This window comes from Hemibagrus wyckioides, linkage group LG25 (genome assembly GCF_019097595.1).
Source record: "Hemibagrus wyckioides isolate EC202008001 linkage group LG25, SWU_Hwy_1.0, whole genome shotgun sequence".
Lineage (NCBI taxonomy): Eukaryota > Metazoa > Chordata > Actinopteri > Siluriformes > Bagridae > Hemibagrus > Hemibagrus wyckioides.
Genome location: NC_080734.1, coordinates 16,592,901 through 16,610,631, shown reverse-complemented (window position 1 = coordinate 16,610,631; position 17,731 = coordinate 16,592,901). Strand labels below are relative to the sequence as shown.

Genomic DNA, 17,731 nt, shown 5'->3' with positions numbered 1-17,731 from the left:
TGGAACTAAGGGGCCGAGCCCAACACCTGAAAAACAACAGCTGTATTCAATGATTTGGAGGGGTGTCCCAAAACTTTTGCCAACATACCGTATCCATCAATCATTACATAAATGCCACATTTGACCATCTTCTAATGGCTACTTCCAGCATGCACCGTGTTATGAAGCAACAGTCGTCTCAAAATGGTTTTAACAAACATGACGGTAAGTCCAAGTGGTCTTCCCAGTCACTGGATGTGAATCCTGTAGAGCATCTTTGGGATGTAGTAGAAGAGGAGGTTGACAGCATGAAAGCAGACCTGAAAAATCTGAAGGCACTGGGTGATGCAGTCATATCAACAGGATCTCGAATGATCCAACAATCTTATGGACTCCATGCCACAAAGAATTAAGACTGTTTAGAGACTAAAGGGAGGCTCTGCCCAGTATTAGTTCCTGAGTGAGCGTACATGATAACAGATGTTTTACAATATCAAATGTAACTTTGAACAGTAATAAGATATGATGTGTTATAGATCTGAATAGATAATAATAAAACACTAAATTGCTGAAGAATAAAACACTTCAGGCTGTCCGGTTATTGGAAATGAATCAACCTGTCTTCTCCAGCATCATTCTCAGCACCCCTTACTGATTATTTTCCTCTGACAGCACACCCTGACATGATTTATTTCTTCATTAAGTCTGACCATTTCCCTGACCACTAGCCATTAGGTGGCTTTTATTTTGACACCATTTCGGTGGTAGGTTGACAGACAGACCCCTGTCTCCCTTTCATTTACCTGCTTGCTGCTGTATCTGGATCCTTTAGGGAGGCAAAAAAAAAAAAAGGTAAAGAGAACTTCATTCTTCATTCATTTTCTTGTAAATTTATTTTTTATCAGTAATTGATGAAGCTCATTGAAAGAAAACGGAAACAGCTCGCGCACGTCTTAGGCGTCGTGTTTATGTTATTCAGTGTGTCTTTGCTGTGGGATTTGTTGAGGAAACAGGCCGTTTTATATGATAAACAAACACATTAGGTTATGTCTGATCTGCTCGTTTAGTTGTGACCGGTGTATTTAAGGGTTTAGTAGCTTTGTCCGTTTGTCCGTGCTGCTGCTTGAGGTTAGCCGATAAGCCTCGCGTGTAGAATTAACAGTTCCACCGGGGTCTAATCTCCATCAGCCGGACACATCCCTGTGTGTGGTCAACACTGATTTCACTGAAGAGGAAATAAAAAACATTCACACCTCTAACATGAATGCTGTAGCTAATTCACACTGGAACAAGATGCAAAAACTATATAGTGAGACCATAGAGAGACTTCCATGAATCTTACTATTTAACAAATCAAAACCAAAATGATCTCCAAAGTCCTTGAATCACTCAGCAAATTGTGTCTGTCTAATCCTAGAGAATCCACACAATCCATTTTCTTGGTCATCTGACAGTTTCTGTATGTGGCCGAAAGTTTGTAGATGCCTGACCATCACGTTCGGATGTTGCTGACCGTCACACATTTCCCCCCTTTGTATTTGTTGTTATAATGTGCGCCACTCTTTTGTGAAGGTTTTCCATCCATGTATCTGCTGTTACAACGCGATCCGATCTTCTTGGAAGGTTTTTCCAGTAGATGTCGGAGCGTGTCTGTGGGGATTAGTGGTCATTCAGCTACAAGAGCCATAAGTGAGATCAGACACTGATGGGATGGTCTGGGGTTCAGTCGGTGTTCAGTGCAGGACTCTTCCAGTCCAAACCTAACACGCCGTGTCTTCATGGAGATCTCAGTCGGCTTGTGAACAAAGTTGACTGGGATTGACTGACTCTAAGCTTCATGTGACCCTGTGTAGAATGAGTGGTATGATGGATGGATGGATGGTAATTCTACAACATATAGCATAGGCGTCCTATACAGTTGTATACTTCTAACTTCGTGGTAAAAGTTTTGGGAAGAACCTTGTACATTTACTGCATTCGGCAGGAGCCCTTATCCAGAGCCCTTATCTCATTTTGTACAACTGAGAAATTGAGGGTTAAGGGCCTTGCTCAAGGGCCCAGCAGCAACAACTTGGTGGACTTGGGATTTGAACTCACAACCTTCCAATCAGTAGTCCAACACCTTCACCAATAAGCTACCACATCCCCACATTACATGGCTGTAATGGTCAGGTGTCCACAAACTTGTGGCTGTTTCGTGTATTCGCAAAGGCTATTGCTGGTGCACTGAAACACAACTTAGCAAATCATTTATCCTGGAGTGTGTGTTTGAGTGTGAACTCTGCCCTTAATTAGTGAGTCAGTGGTGTCAGTATTAGTGCTGAGGAGTTTGTAATCTAGAGAGTCCTGCTGAACCCCCACAGGTCATATATCTTTTACAAATGGAAAACGTTGTTTTATTGCTTTATATTTAAGTTGCGTAGAAGTGAGATCTCACTTGTCACTCTTGCTTTGCTGCTGTGAATGTGAGTTCAGGGTGTCAGGTTTGGATATGGTGAGAAATTTGGCCTCATATGTTTCATGCCAGCTCAGATATGCCAAATGTTATTATGTGTAAGCTCAAAGAGGTCTGGCTGTATTGTGACTGACAGGAGATGCAGCCAATTAGAAGAGAGAAAGAGTTAGAAGTTAGAAAAAGACAGAGAGAAAGACACAGAGAGAGAGAGAGACAGAAAGTGAGAAAGACACAGAGAGAGAGAGACAGAAAGAGAGAAAGACACAGAGAGAGAGAGAGAGAGACAGAAAGAGAGAAAGACACAGAGAGAGAGAGAGAGACAGAAAGTGAGAGAGACACAGAGAGAGAGAGACAGAAAGAGAGAAAGACACAGAGAGAGAGAGAGAGAGAGAGACAGAAAGAGAGAAAGACACAGAGAGAGAGAGAGAGAGAGAGACCGAATGTAAGAAAGACAGGGAGAGAGAGACAGAGAGAGAGAGAGAATGAGCACGCACTTTGTGTTTTCGGTGCAAAGGAGTTTAGGCTTTTTGGTTTTTTCGAATCTCGTCAAGCCGTGTTTTTAGGAACATGTCTTTACAGCTGCTATATCAGCTATATTAGCGCTAAGAGGAATATAATTTGTCTCGTGGATATTCCACAACTTTAAATATAAATAAATGAATTTATAAATTAAAAATATGAATTAAAATGTATTTTGTTTTGTTGTTTGTTTAATTTATTATTATTATTATTATTATTATCATTATCATTATCATTATTATTATTATTGTTAAATTAATTCCATGACAAAGTGGATTATTTTTGTGTAACAGCATGACCTATTGTGTGTTATTGCATGACTAATAAATGCTGGATTGTCTGATTTCTGTCACCGACCTTGGTGATGGGATTAGTTATTAGTTATGCACGAATTGCTGGAGTGTTTCATTCGCCAGAAGGTTCTGTGGCTGTGAGTGTTAATTAACTTGATAAACTGGCAGCTCAGTGTTTAATATTAGTAATTATCATGGTTTCATCTGTTGATTTACTTCAGGATGGCTGAACCACCCGAGTCATGTGACTGTTTTGTGTCTCTGCCACCTGGATCGAAATACGACCAAGTGATATTTGGTAAGAATTCGGATCGACCAAGGGACGAGGTACAGGAAGTGGTTTACCTCCCTGCTGCCGCCCATGGCCCCGGGGCCACAGTGGAGGTAAGCGAATCCTTTTGCCTGCAACATGATAACATTTAATTTGTATGAGCTCATCTATCAAGTTGTATCAAGCTAGCTTGAACGGTGAGGATTAGCACGTACAAAGATATCTTTCTCTTCTTTTCTAATTGTTGCTATAATAATATGAATTATTTCTTTACATTATAAAATGTGACATGTTTAGTGTGAGAACAGAACAGAGTGTGAGGAATGAGTCTGTAAATACTGAACCATGACTGACCGGTCTCTATATTTCCTCTCCAGTGTACATATATCTCAATCCCGCAAGTGGAGCACACACACGCGGTGGTGCTGAGCAGACCTGCCTGGCTGTGGGGGGCTGAAATGGGAGCCAACGAACACGGCGTGTGTATAGGGAACGAAGCCGTGTGGACCTGTGAACCTGTAAATCCAGAGGAAGCGCTGCTTGGCATGGACCTGGTGCGGTGAGTCCTGCCATCTTAACTTATTCATGATTAATCTGCTAACGGAAAACACATTTATACACTCACTGGCCACTTTAATAGGAACACCGCTCTTCATCACATGTGGACTTTGAGGACAACAACCCATTAATCAATACACCAAATGTCCTTCTACCTATGCTGTATCTGTATGTATTATGACTGTAGAAAGCACACATTCTCCGGTGTCACCTAAATGAGGATGAGGTTCTCTTTTGAGTCTGGTTCCTCTCTTCCTCTTACCATCTCAGGGAGTTTTTCCTTGCCACAGTCTCCTGTGAATCAAATGGCAGCCACACAGTGCATAAAAGCATGCAGATGCAGGCCAAGAGCTTCAGTTAATTCTTTATACCAGAAGCCAAAAAAATGGAATTTGGACATGTTTTGTTGTGTCTGTGTTCAACATTGATTTACTTTGTCATGTCACTCCACAGTGGCTCATATAAAACTTATATAGACACTCAGGGTTTTAAGAATTTGTAGTTTTCCATAAGTTTTTACTGAGCCTACCAGGGGCAACATATTCATAGAAAAGTTCCCAAAAAAACAAAAATGGTTAGTGATTTTCCCACATAAATGTTTCTATGTTTAAAGTAAATGCTGATATCAAACCCATTTCCGCTCTCTTAGATATCCCAAGTGTTTGTCATAAGCTTCTAACATGTGAAGGTGTTCTCTTCAACCACTACAGTTCTGTGTAAGGTTATCCAACAGAGGGAAAAAACACATGTCTCACACTGAAGCTAGCCTAAAATTAGTCCTGACTCATTTTATATCGGACTCACAGCCAGAAAATAATTCATTTGTTTATACTGATTGAAAATATCTGATACATCGATTTCCATTTCACCAGCAGAACAGAACGCAAGGATTTAATGTTTAACTTTCACAACAAGGGGAAAATGTGATCTCAGTGACTTTGACCTTTGGCTTTGTTGGTGCTTGACATGCCGTTCTGAGTGTTTCAGCAACTGCTTATCTCTTGGGATTTTCACACACCGTAATCTCTAGCAGAGGGAATCAACCTTAAAAACAACTAAACATGTAAACAGTAGTTTCTGATCTGCTAACACATTTTTTTCCTAGGAGCTTCATAGTTTAAGAGTGGAACTCAGAAATATGTCAAAAAAGCGGTCTTTTATTATTCCCTTATATAATAATATGGCAGCCGGGCCGTTTGACATGATTGACAGTTCAGCAGATATTTTAGGCTCTTTGCTTGAGAGTTGCAGTGATTCAGCATCTTTGCTTTCAGTCGTGATAAATGGAGATTTTTTTTCATTCCTGTTCGCTATTGTGGAGTCTATGAATGTGTGTCTGACTTAACTATCATGAAGAAGTACATTATATTGCCAAACGTTTTGGGACACCCCTCCAAATCAGTGTTGTTTTTCAGGGGTCAGGCTTGGCACCTTAGTTCCAGTGAAAGGAATTCTTATTGCTTCAGCAAGCTGCAATTCTTTTCTTTGCATATCCCAGCCGAGAAAGTTGGGGTCAGACTGAAAGGGCAGCTATACATTACTGCATATCCCATCCTTGGAGGGTCAGCCATGATGCAGGTCTCCTGGAGCAGGGAGGGTTGGTTAAAGGCCCAATGGTGGCAGCTTGAACCCTAGTCTTCCAATCAACAACCCAGAGCCTTAACCACTTGAGCTACCACCACCCCTAAACAATTGAGGGTTAAGGGCCCTGCTTAGTTGCCCAACAGTGGTGCTTTGGCTTGAACCCCAGTCCTCTGATCAACAACTCAGAGCTTTGATGCAGCTCCCTGGAGCACAGAGGGTTAAGGGCCCTGCTTAGTTGCCCAACTGTGGTGCTTTGGTGGTGCTGGGGCTTGAACCCCAGTTCTCCGATCAACAACTCAACAATAACTAATAGAAAAATAGAAAAGGGTGAAAAGTTGAACAGTTCTTCAGATAAAATGACATCAGGTGCAGCTAATATTGTTTAGACTTGTTACAATCTGTACTGTTAAACTGCAACACTATCACAGTCATAAGCAGAAAACAGCATGAATAAGGTCATGAGAGAAAGGAATATCTCTCCTTTCTGTATCTTCTACAGCTTTCTTTGATACATACACCTGGGGCTGAGGTCCAGGTGTGAACTGGACAGATATTAGAAAGAAATACTGTAGCAGAACACATGCACAAGAACATGCAAGCACCTCCATGTACCTGGATGTAACACTTTGAATAAACTGTGTGTGGTTACAGGGAAGGCCAAAAGGTTAGCGATAGTCTGTTTGGAAAATTCCAGAAATCGATGTGATGACTTTTAGCAGTTTTTTTGATTAGCGAATATTTGTAATTAGGGAGTCTGTTAGGAGTGCAGCCATGACACTGTTTTATAGAGTCACTGATTTTTCTGTTGCGTTACCATGAAGCTGCCAGAATTTGTTTCTACTTGCTGTTGCCATAGTAACAACAATTATCAGTGGGAGGGGCAACCTGCATTCCAAAGCAGTTCTCTTGCTGCTAAAATAAATCATGGAGATTTTGGTGTTTGTGTATAATATCCAGCAGTGTTTATCTGCATCATATCATATATGAGATGAAGGAGAAGCAGAGAGTGCTCTGTCACGGGTCACATGACCTCTTCACTCCCATTTGTCACATCGCTGGACACACCCACATCTGGTCGATAACGATCGTTGGCTCTCATTTCTGCTGAAGTTAGCCGCTCTTACTGAAAATGAATGATCTCCGGCTTGCTTTCTCAGTGCGAGTCAGTGTGTGTGTGAATGTAGCATTACATTCATCTATCTATCTATCTATCTATCTATCTATCTATCTATCTATCTATCTATCTATCTATCTATCTCTTATAGATTATAGTGAAATTACTGACTTAACACAGGAAATGCACAGTAATGTGTGTGAAAGTCTGGAGTCTGTATATAGAAAAATTTGCTCTCAACTGTAGGTTGGGTGTGTAAGAACGGTGGATAAAGTGTGTGTGTGTGTGTGTGTGTGTGTGTTCAGCTTGGCTCTGGAGCGTGGTGACAGTGCGTGGGCCGCTCTGCGTGTGATCACCGAGCTGCTGGAGCAGCATGGTCAGGGTGGAGCCTGCAGAGAAGATCCCGAACACTTCAGCTACCAAAATACCTTCCTGCTGGCTGACCGCCAAGAAGCCTGGGTCCTCGAGACGGCTGGGAAACTGTGGGCTGCTCAGAAAATCACAGGTCACTGTTCTGCTGCCTTTTATTAAGACATCAGACATGAGGATTTTACTTTTTAACATTAAGATGCGTTAATAAATGTAGTAATAAATTCCTCAGTTGAGTAACTAAGTCAGTAAACTGGGGTGAATCTGCACCATGAAGACAATATGGTCCTAAAAGCTGACTTTTTCTAGACTTTTCTTACTAAAAAGATTTGCGTCTGTTACAAATGATAACAGTGAAGTTTGAAAACTTTTAATTCAGATCTCTGGAGTGTTTTTTTCTGTCACTGAGAGAGTTCTGTAGCTTAGAGTTATTGATACTCAACACTGTTGCTATCCTCCCTTTCAGTAAGGAACACAAAAGCTATTTAAGTGCTAATAGCTGCCTCTTACTGAGGCAATTCAGCCCGCTAAACACGAGCCGATTACAAATTACCGTCCAGGAGTCTCATTTATCAGCGGAGGATGTTGTGTCTCAACCGTTTCCATGGACAGAACCTGATTTATCAAGTTATTTAAATTTTCTTGGTCACATACACAACTATACACAGTACGACATGCAGCTAAATGCTTACGACTATCTGGATTCTAAAAAATATAATCCAACAGAATCCAGTCAAAAAGGGAGGGATTTATGAAATAAATAAAATATATTTTATTTATAAATAAATAAAATAAAATTTAATAAATAAATAAATAGTACAATAAATTGAAATAGAATTAAATAAAAAATATATAAAAAATAAATAAAATAAAATAAGAAAATGCAAATTCTTGTTCAAAGTAGAATAGGAAATGAAATAAAGCGGCATTAGCTGTGGAAAAAAATAAATAGACAAAATATAAAAAACCCCACAGCGTATGAAGTGTGCTGTGTAAAGAGTCAGTTGAGGTAGTGAGTCTTGTGAGACAAGTTATTCTTATTCGTGTGGATGAGTGTGTTTTTATACACATCTTTTTATACACACATGTCTGTGTGTGAGTGGTAGAGACATCTAATGGCACTTACAAGATGTAGGTGAGAAAATATCCTGAAAATAGTCTGATTAAATCTACTAGTTGTGTTAGGAATAGGCAAGAAGTCTTTATTATCGCCACGCATACATTACAGCACAGTGAAATTCTTCTCTTCACATATTCTAGCTGAGGAAGTCAGGGTCAGAGCACAGGGGCAGCTAAGATACAGCGCCCCTGGAGCAGAGAGGGTTAAGAACAGTGACAGCTTGGTAGTGCTGGGGCTTGAACCCTGATTTTCTGCTCAGCAACCCAGAGCCTTAATCACTTGAACCATTACTGCCGTGTACAATTGAAGTAAATCAAATCTGTGAGCTTTTTTATCTAGAATTTAATTTTTATCTAGAAAAAATCTAGAATTTTTATCTAGAAAAAAAATTAGGTAAATGATGTGCCAATAGAGCAGGAATGAAGGGTGAAGGTGTCAAAAACAGGCAGAATAATAATCTTATCTTATTTCTAATAACTTCTTAATGAGAAATAGCAGAGAGATTTATCATCACTTGTTAATAATCTTTTTTTGTAGTATTTATGGCATTATGGCACTTATCCTTCCTTCTTTCCTTCCTTCCATCCTTTCTTCCATCCTTCCTTCCTTCCTTCCTCCCATCCTTCCTTCTTTCCTTCCTTCCATCCTTTCTTCCATCCTTCCTTCCATCCTTCTTCCTTCCTTCCTTCCTTCCTTCCTTCCTTCCTTCCTTCCTTCCTTCCTTTCTTCCATCCTTCCTTCCATCCTTCCTTCCTTCCTTCCTTCCTTCCTTCCTTCCTTCCTTCCTTCCTTCCTTCCTTCCTTCCTCCCATCCTTCCTTCTTTCCTTCCTTCCATCCTTTCTTCCATCCTTCCTTCCATCCTTCTTCCATCCTTCCTTCCTTCCTTCCTTCCTTCCATCCTTTGTTCTATCCTTCCTTCCTTCCTTTCTTCCATCCTTCCTTCCATCCTTCCTTTCTTCCGTCCTTTCATCCATCCATCCTTCCTTCTGTCCTTCCTTCCTTCCTTCCTTCCATCCTTCCTTCCTTCCATCCTTCCATCCTTCCTTCCTTCCATCCTTCCTTCTGTCCTTCCTTCCATCCTTCCTTCTGTCCTTCCTTCCATCCTTCCTTCCTTTCTTCCATCCTTCCTTCTGTCCTTCCTTCCTTCTGTCCTTCCATCCTTCCTTCTGTCCTTCCTTCCATCCTTCCTTCCTTTCTTCCATCCTTCCTTCTGTCCTTCCTTCCTTCCATCCTTCCTTCTGTCCTTCCTTCCATCCTTCCTTCCTTTCTTCCATCCTTCCTTCTGTCCTTCCTTCCATCCTTCCTTCTGTCCTTCCTTCCTTCCATCCTTCCTTCTGTCCTTCCTTCCTTCCATCCTTCCTTCTGTCCTTCCTTCCATCCTTCCTTCCTTTCTTCCATCCTTCCTTCCATCCTTCCTTTCTTCCATCCTTCCTTCCTTCCTTCCTTCCTTTCTTCCATCCTTCCATCCATCCTTTCTTCCATCCATCCTTCCTTCCATCCTTCCTTCCATCCATCCTTCCTTCCATCCTTCCTTTCTTCCTTCCATTCTTCCATCCTTCCTTTCTTCCATCCTTCCTTCCATCCTTCCATCCATCCTTTCTTCCATCCTTCCTTCCATACTCCTTCCTTCCTTCCTTCCTTCCTTCCTTCCTTCCTTTGTTCTATCCTTCCTTCCTTCCTTTCTTCCATCCTTCCTTCCATCCATCCTTTCTTCCGTCCTTTCATCCATCCTTCCTTCCTTCTGTCCTTCCTTCCTTCCTTCCTTCCTTCCTTCCTTCCATCCTTCCTTCCATCCTTCCTTCCTTTCTTCCATCCTTCCTTCTGTCCTTCCTTTCTTCCATCCTTCCTTCTGTCCTTCCTTCCATCCTTCCTTCTGTCCTTCCTTCCATCCTTCCTTCCTTTCTTCCATCCTTCCTTCTGTCCTTCCTTCCTTCCATCCTTCCTTCCTTCCATCCTTCCTTCCTTTCTTCCATCCTTCCTTTCTTCCATCCTTCCTTCTGTCCTTCCTTCCTTGTCCTTCCATCCTTCCTTCTGTCCTTCCTTCCATCCTTCCTTCCTTTCTTCCATCCTTCCTTCTGTCCTTCCTTCCTTCCATCCTTCCTTCTGTCCTTCCTTCCATCCTTCCTTCCTTTCTTCCATCCTTCCTTCTGTCCTTCCTTCCATCCTTCCTTTCTTCCATCCTTCCATCCATCCATCCTTCCTTCTGTCCTTCCTTCCTTCCATCCTTCCTTCCATCCTTCCATCCTTCCTTCCATCCTTCCTTCCATCCTTCCATCCATCCTTCCTTCCATCCTTCCTTCCTTCCATCCTTCCTTCCATCCATCCTTCCATCCATCCTTTCTTCCATCCATCCTTCCTTCCATCCTTCCTTCCATCCATCCTTCCTTCCATCCTTCCTTTCTTCCTTCCATTCTTCCATCCTTCCTTTCTTCCATCCTTCCTTCCATCCTTCCATCCATCCTTTCTTCCATCCATCCTTCCTTCCATCCTTCCTTCCATCCATCCTTCCTTCCATCCTTCCTTTCTTCCATCCTTCCATCCATCCATCCTTCCTTCCTTCCTTCCTTCCATCCTTCCATTCTTCCATTCTTCCATCCTTCCATCCTTCCATCCTTTCTTCCATCCTTCATGCATTTTATATTTGTTTCAGGTTTAAAGAATATTTTTTAAAGTATCATCCACCAGTCATTATTTAATAAATTGTTAAATAATTATTGTTTTATTTATTACGGATCCAGATGTGGAGATCCAGAAACTAAACAGATCTCCTGAATTATTTTTTGCCACTTTCAGAGGGAGTGAAGAACATCTCCAACCAGCTGACGATAGGCACAGAGATCACTGCAGAGCATCCGGAGCTGCGCACTCGCGCCCAGTCTCAGGGCTGGTGGAACGGAGAGGATGAGTTTAGCTTCACGGCGGCGTTTAGTCCAGACAACCCGCCCGCTAGGATGGAACTGGCCAAGCAGCGTTACAGAGGAGGCACAGCGCTGCTGCAGGAACATGACGGTGTGTGAACTGGACCGTACATAGCTTTACATTTAATCATTTCATATTGTAATATTTACTGATATTCTGTGTTCTGTGTGAGGTCCAGAGAGAAGAAGTTGATGATTAAATGTGAGCAAAGAGATTAAATCATGACAGTAGATGCAGTTATAGGACGAAGATCTGTGATGGAGAAGAGCAGTGTAAGTGAGGTGCAAATAGTGATTTTATGAATATGACAGTAAGATAGATAAATAAATAAATAATTAAATACAGACATAAACACACAAATCTAAATATAATATTAATCTTAAATTTTTTTGTCTAATATTAATCTTGTTCTATATTTCTTATAGCTTTCTATAAAGCTGCTTTGAGACAATGTCCAATGTTAAAAGTACTATACAAATAAAATTGAATTGAATTAAATTAAGTCAGTTAAGTATTAAGTAGTTTCGTGTCATGTCTAGTGTCTAGTTAGTCTACCCAATGTCTCGTGTTTATGTTAATAAAGCAGTGCTTCTTCGAATCCCACATTTGGGCCTGTCTCCATGGCGTTCCGGCACACGCGCTACCACAGAGGACCGGGTTCGAGCCCCGCACAGGGTGGGGGTGCTCCGGACGTGACAGAATGAACGACCCATAAGCGAGACATGGGGTAGACTAACTAGACACTAGACATGACACTAAACTGAAACGAAAACAGAAAACCAAGGTATAAAACATGACCTGAACACGGACAAGACGTAACATAACATAAAACAATCAAAAATGACCGATGAAGACAGGGACACAAGGATCCCTATTTATAGGGCTACACGTTAAGGTTAATGGGAAACAGGCGATACAACAGGAAGGAGAACAATGGGGAAGGTGTGGCACAAAATACACATGACAAAGCAGGCTCTAGTGATTCACCTGCCTCCAGTGACCTCCTCCAGTGGTCTGGCAGGGAACTGTCCAGCTGTTCCTGACACATACCTGTAATCTATGTAATATATTTAATATTGTGTAACATCACTGTAACATTATAGTGTTTCCTTTCCTCTCTCTCTCTCTCTCTCTCTCTCTCTCGCTGTATTTATATGTATATGTGTGTGGGGGTGTGTGTGTGGGGGTGTGTGTGTGTGTGTATTTCTGTCTGCAGGTACGTTTGTGTGAATGTGTATGTATGTGTGTGTGTACATGCTTCGATCTATGTGTGTTTGATTTTTTGTGCGTGTGTGTTTGTGTGTGTGTGTGCAGGCTCTGTAACAGCAGAGGTGATGATGAGCATCCTGAGGGACAAGCCCAGTGGCATCTGCATGGATTCAGCAGGTTTTCGCACCACAGGCAGCATGGTTTCTATCCTCCCCCGAGATCCCAGCATGCCCTGTGTTCACTTCTTCACTGCCACTCCAGATCCCTCCAGGTTCCTGTCTCAAGGGACACTTCACACCATACTGCTAATTAGATGAAATCTCTAGCAGTGCACCATGTTAATAGTGATATTGCTCATATATCCTGCGTTAATTCACTACGTCGTGGAATTTTCCGGTTAAAGTCTTAGTTTGTCTGTAAATGATGTCTCACTGTAACACTCCTGACCCTGCAGGTCTGTTTTCAAGCCATTCATCTTCTCTGGGAGCGTGCGCCACGTTACTATGGTGATGTCTCCACAGTATGGCTCAGATGATCCTGTAAAGTCTCAGCCTCGATTCCAGCGTCAGGTGGACAGGAAGCACGAGCTTTACCAAGCTCACCAGGGTGCTACGGAGGAAAATCCGGTGAGGAGTCATATCACAAACAGCTGAAACGTTATCCATCAGTTCTGATTCCTCAGAGATACAGATTTATCAGAATGAGATGAAGCAGAGCAGTGTGCTATGTAGTGAGATGTTGTACATGGGCATTAATGTATGTGTGTGTGTGTACATGTGTGTGTGTATGTGAATGTGTGGGTACATGTGTGTGTGTGTGTATTTGTGTGTATCTATATATGTGTACGTGTCTGTGTGTGTGTCTGTGTGTGTATGTATGTGTGTGTGTGCTGTGTGTGTATGTATGTATGTGTATTTGTGTGTATATGCGTATGTACGTGTGTATATGCGTATGTATGTGTGTGTATGTGCGTATGTATGTGTGTGTATGTGCGTATGTATGTGTGTGTATGTGCGTATGTATGTGTGTGTATATGCGTATGTATGTGTGTGTATGTGCGTATGTATGTGTGTGTGTATATGCGTATGTATGTGTGTGTATGTGCGTGTGTGTATGTATGTGTGTATATGCGGATGTATATGTGTGTATGTGTACATGTGTGTGTATGTGTACATGTATGTTTACGCATGTGTGTGTATGTATGTGTGTGTGTACGCATGTATGTGTACGCGTGTGTGTGTGTATGTGTGTGTATGTACCTGTGTGTGTGTGTGTGTGTTTATTGGTGTCTCAGGACGGTGGAGCGTCTCTACAGGAGACTATGCGCTTCTTAGAGTCCCAGTGTCTGCTGGAGATTGAAGCCATGCTCAGGGGCGAGGTGGAGGGTCAGGAGCTCGGCGATCTCTTCTTCGACTGCGTGGACACAGAGATAAAGTTCTACCAGTGAGACCGAGCAGGTAAATAATCCACATTCACAATCTGCTGCTCAGTTCACACGAAGCAGCGCTGTTTAATCCTGCTGGCTAACAGAGCTCACAGTAATGCAGAGTTAACAACATGGAACTGGCTGCGGTCAATACAGTGTTCTGACCCGTTGCTCCGGCAATACGGAGAAGAGGCGTTTCTGCCTTTTAACAGCAAATGTGAACAAAATTAATTAGGCAAAAATGACAATTATCTGAGGGCTATGTTCACGCTAACTGAAAATCTGCTTGGAGCTGAGTGTGAGATATTCAACAGGACTTTATAAGTATGTAATAAAGCTGGAACCTCCGTTTGTGTTTTATTAAAAGATATATTTTTCTGCCTGGTCATTCAGTAATCACATAAACACTGTATTACATGTTGTGTGTGTCACCTTCTAGTAATTTCTGTCGATAATAATGTTATTAATTGAAAGTTTAAATATAATCAGGTTTAATAAAGAGTTAAAAAAAAATCACGCTCTAGTTGTGGAGTGATTAGAATTATGCACAGTATAAGATGGACACGGACTGCAGAGTGGACACTGTTTATTTTGTGTTATTTGTAAAGGTAAGCTCCACTCGGTTGCTTATAAATCGAAACCTTTTCACATATTGTGGTTTTCCGTTCAATTACTACATGTTTAATCTCCAATGTTTATGCTGTAAGCTTCAAGGCGCTACATGCTAGGCTGCTTGTGTCGTAAAAATCAGAATGAAGAATTCAATCATGTCTTATTGTATTCTTTGTTCGGATTCGGGGAGAAAACGTCCTCTAAAGAAATAGTTTTCAGTCGTTTTTTGTGCATGGTTTGTTTCTGTTCAATTGAAATGTAATCACCTGTCAATCAAACCTAATGGGCTGGACTTATTCACTCGCTGCCTGATCACTTCCTGTCAGTTAAAAAACATATATTTTAAGGTTCTTTAAACAGACAGTCCTGATGGCTGGACTTCTTTTCCTCCCTCAGTTATACTCCTGGGCTTCTGGGAAGCTGGTTTCTTGTAGTGTGATGGAACCCCATATTACTTCAGATACACAATCAGCCATTTGACAGCACACACTGGTCTCTATTACAGGTTCACAAAAACCAGCACCAAAAAAGGTACTTAATAATTAGCACCTTAAATGGACGGTCATTTTAAACCGGCAATAATAGAAATAAAAAGAAAAATTTACTTTATAAGTAAAGTGGCACCTATAGGGTTGGCGCCATGTGTTTGGAGGTTTCTGGGTGCTCCAGTGTCCTCTTCCAGTCCAAAGAAATGCCTCTGTAGGCTGAATGGCTTCTCTAAATTGTCCATAGTGTGTGAATGAGTGTTTAGTGGTTAAGGGGTTGGATTACTGATCAGAAGGTTGTGAGTTTAAATCCCAGGTCCATCGAGCTGGGCCCCTGAGCAAGGCCCTTAACCCTCAATAGCTCAGTTGTATAAAATCGGATAAATTGTAAGTCGCTCTGGATAAGGATGTCTGCCAGATATGTCAATGTAAATATAATTGTGTTCTGTGATGGGTTGGCACCTCATCCAGGGTGTGTTCTGCCTTGAGCCCTGAGTTTCCTAGGATAGACTTCATGGTTCTCATGTGTATGATGAATGAGAAGACATTCAGTTCATCCTTTTTTCAGTATTTTCATGGATACATCCAATACTCCACTCGGTCCATTCTAACAATAATCTGCCAAATTAGATTGCTCCTAATTTATGCTTCGTTAAGTTACTTCTTATGTTCTGTAAAGCTGCTTTGAGACAATGCCCAATGTTAAAGGTGCTATACAAACAAAATTGAATTAAACTGAATTGAATTATATGTTTTGGATGTTGTGGCCTTGAAATAGTAAAGTCACAAAGCTTTTATTGTTCATTTCGACCATGTAGCGCTGATGCAGTACACAGTAAATGAACTCCATGAGACCAAACAGAACTAAGAGATAAAGAGTAAATAATGTGTATGACAATTTAATCTCTAAAATGTACAAATTGTGAATTGTATCTCTTGTTTTCGCAGTTGTCTTGTGAATGTCGCTAGTGCTTGCTGATCTGCTCCGGAGAGGGCCGGGACGGGCCTGTTTGCTCCGCTACACCTCTCTTAGTTCTCCTGATGCAATGCAACACATCGTGATGTCCATTAACATGCCACACTAAGTGTAACTGTATGAAACAGGTACTAGATGTTCATGCCCCATAATCATGTGTACTGTACTTGTCGCACCAGGTGGTCATATACGCACCACGTTAATGAGTACATGATAGATTACTAAGGTTGTGTGTGTGTGTGTGTGTGTGTGTAGAGAATAGAGGATGTGAGAGAAGAATAGCCGAGGCATATTCTGATCATTCCTGTGTACGTTCACGAGGGTTCAGCTGCCTGGCTGATCCTCAGAGGAGAATGTGAATAAAGATAACAAGTTTACACTGGATTTCTGCTGCTTTGATTGTTTAATGACATTCTCTATATCAGGGTTCCTCAAATCTTGCCCTGGAGGGCCAATCCAATGCAGAGTTTAGCTCCAACCCTGATCATACTCCTCTGCCTGTGATTTTCTAATGATCCTGAAGACACTGATTAGCATGCTCATGTGGGTTTGATTAAGGTTAGTGCTAAACTCTGCAGGAAAGAGGATCAGATTTGAGGATCCCTGCTGTATATCATCAGTCACCAACACTTTCAGATGCTACAACAGATCTAAGCACAGCTATTATCTTGAGCAGGGAACTAAGATCACGACTGGTGATCAGCCATAACATTATAACTACCGGCCTAATATTGTATAGTGCTGCTAGTATATGGCCTAAACTCCATAAAGGTGTGCTGTTGTATCTGGAACTAAGCAGGTGCTTTAAGTCATGTAAGTTGCATGGTGGAGTCTTCATGGATCAGATGTTTGATCAGATTGAGAATCTGTAGGCCAGCACGAACTTTTTCAGCAGTTTCTTCTGCAGTAGCTCTTCTGTGGGTTCGGACCAGACAGGATTGCTTTCTTTCACCACTCGCATCAGTAAGCCCTGGGTGTCCATGACCCTGTCTGCTGTCTCTGGTTAACAAGTTGTTCTTCCTTAGAGCACTTTTGGTAGGTAGTAACCCCTGCAAACCGGGAATATCCCGCAAGACCTGATGTTTTGAAGATGCTCTGACCCAGTCGTCTAACCAGTACAATTCGATCCTTGGTCAGACTCACTCAGCTTCTTACACTTGTCCATTTTTCCTGCTTCAAGAACTGACTGTACCTACAGCCTGACCAGTACAGGCCCACCCACTGACAGCTGTACTGGCCCACCCACTGACAGCTGCCACTGTAAGGATATAATCAATGTTATTCACTTCTGTGTTTTTAATGTTATGGCTGATTGATATGGATATTCATTCATGGACAGTTGGAAGTGTATATAATATTTATGAGGTACACACATACACTTATAGCCATACACTAGAGCAGACTGAGGACACTTCACAGAAGGGTAAATCACAACAGCAGGGAAAACAGCACTACACATTCATCACACTACATAAAACATGACATACAAGAACAAGCTCAACAAAACACAGTGTTTAGAGACGATGTGACAACATGTAAGAAACAAAACAGCAGCTTTGTAAAGCTTTGTGTTGCTGAAATGGATTCATTTCCTATAACAGGATGCTCTGAAACTGGTTTAAACCACAGCAGTTTCCTAATGCTAACAGTCTTTTATTTGCTTAAAAAATGACATCCTACTTTTTATTTGTTTATAGTTACGTTGTGGAAAGTGTGAAAACTAGGCTCTGTTTTAATTTATTTATAAATAATAAATTATAAATGTATTATAAACAGCAATATTATTATTACTATTATTATTATTATTATTATTATTATTATTATTATTATTATTATTATTA

General features: G+C 41.3%; 1 protein-coding gene across 1 annotated transcript; it reads left to right on the top strand.

Moving 5' to 3' along the window:
- Positions 1–742: 742 nt before the first annotated feature.
- Positions 743–16,281, top strand: scrn2 (secernin 2). Its single transcript, XM_058379773.1, has 9 exons — positions 743–829; positions 3,467–3,630; positions 3,895–4,076; positions 7,079–7,278; positions 11,057–11,272; positions 12,497–12,662; positions 12,846–13,017; positions 13,686–13,848; positions 15,863–16,281. Exons 2-8 carry the CDS (start codon positions 3,469–3,471, stop codon positions 13,836–13,838), a joined length of 1,251 nt encoding a protein of 416 aa, XP_058235756.1. The 5' UTR covers positions 743–829; positions 3,467–3,468; the 3' UTR covers positions 13,839–13,848; positions 15,863–16,281.
- The last annotated feature ends 1,450 nt before the right edge of the window (positions 16,282–17,731 follow it).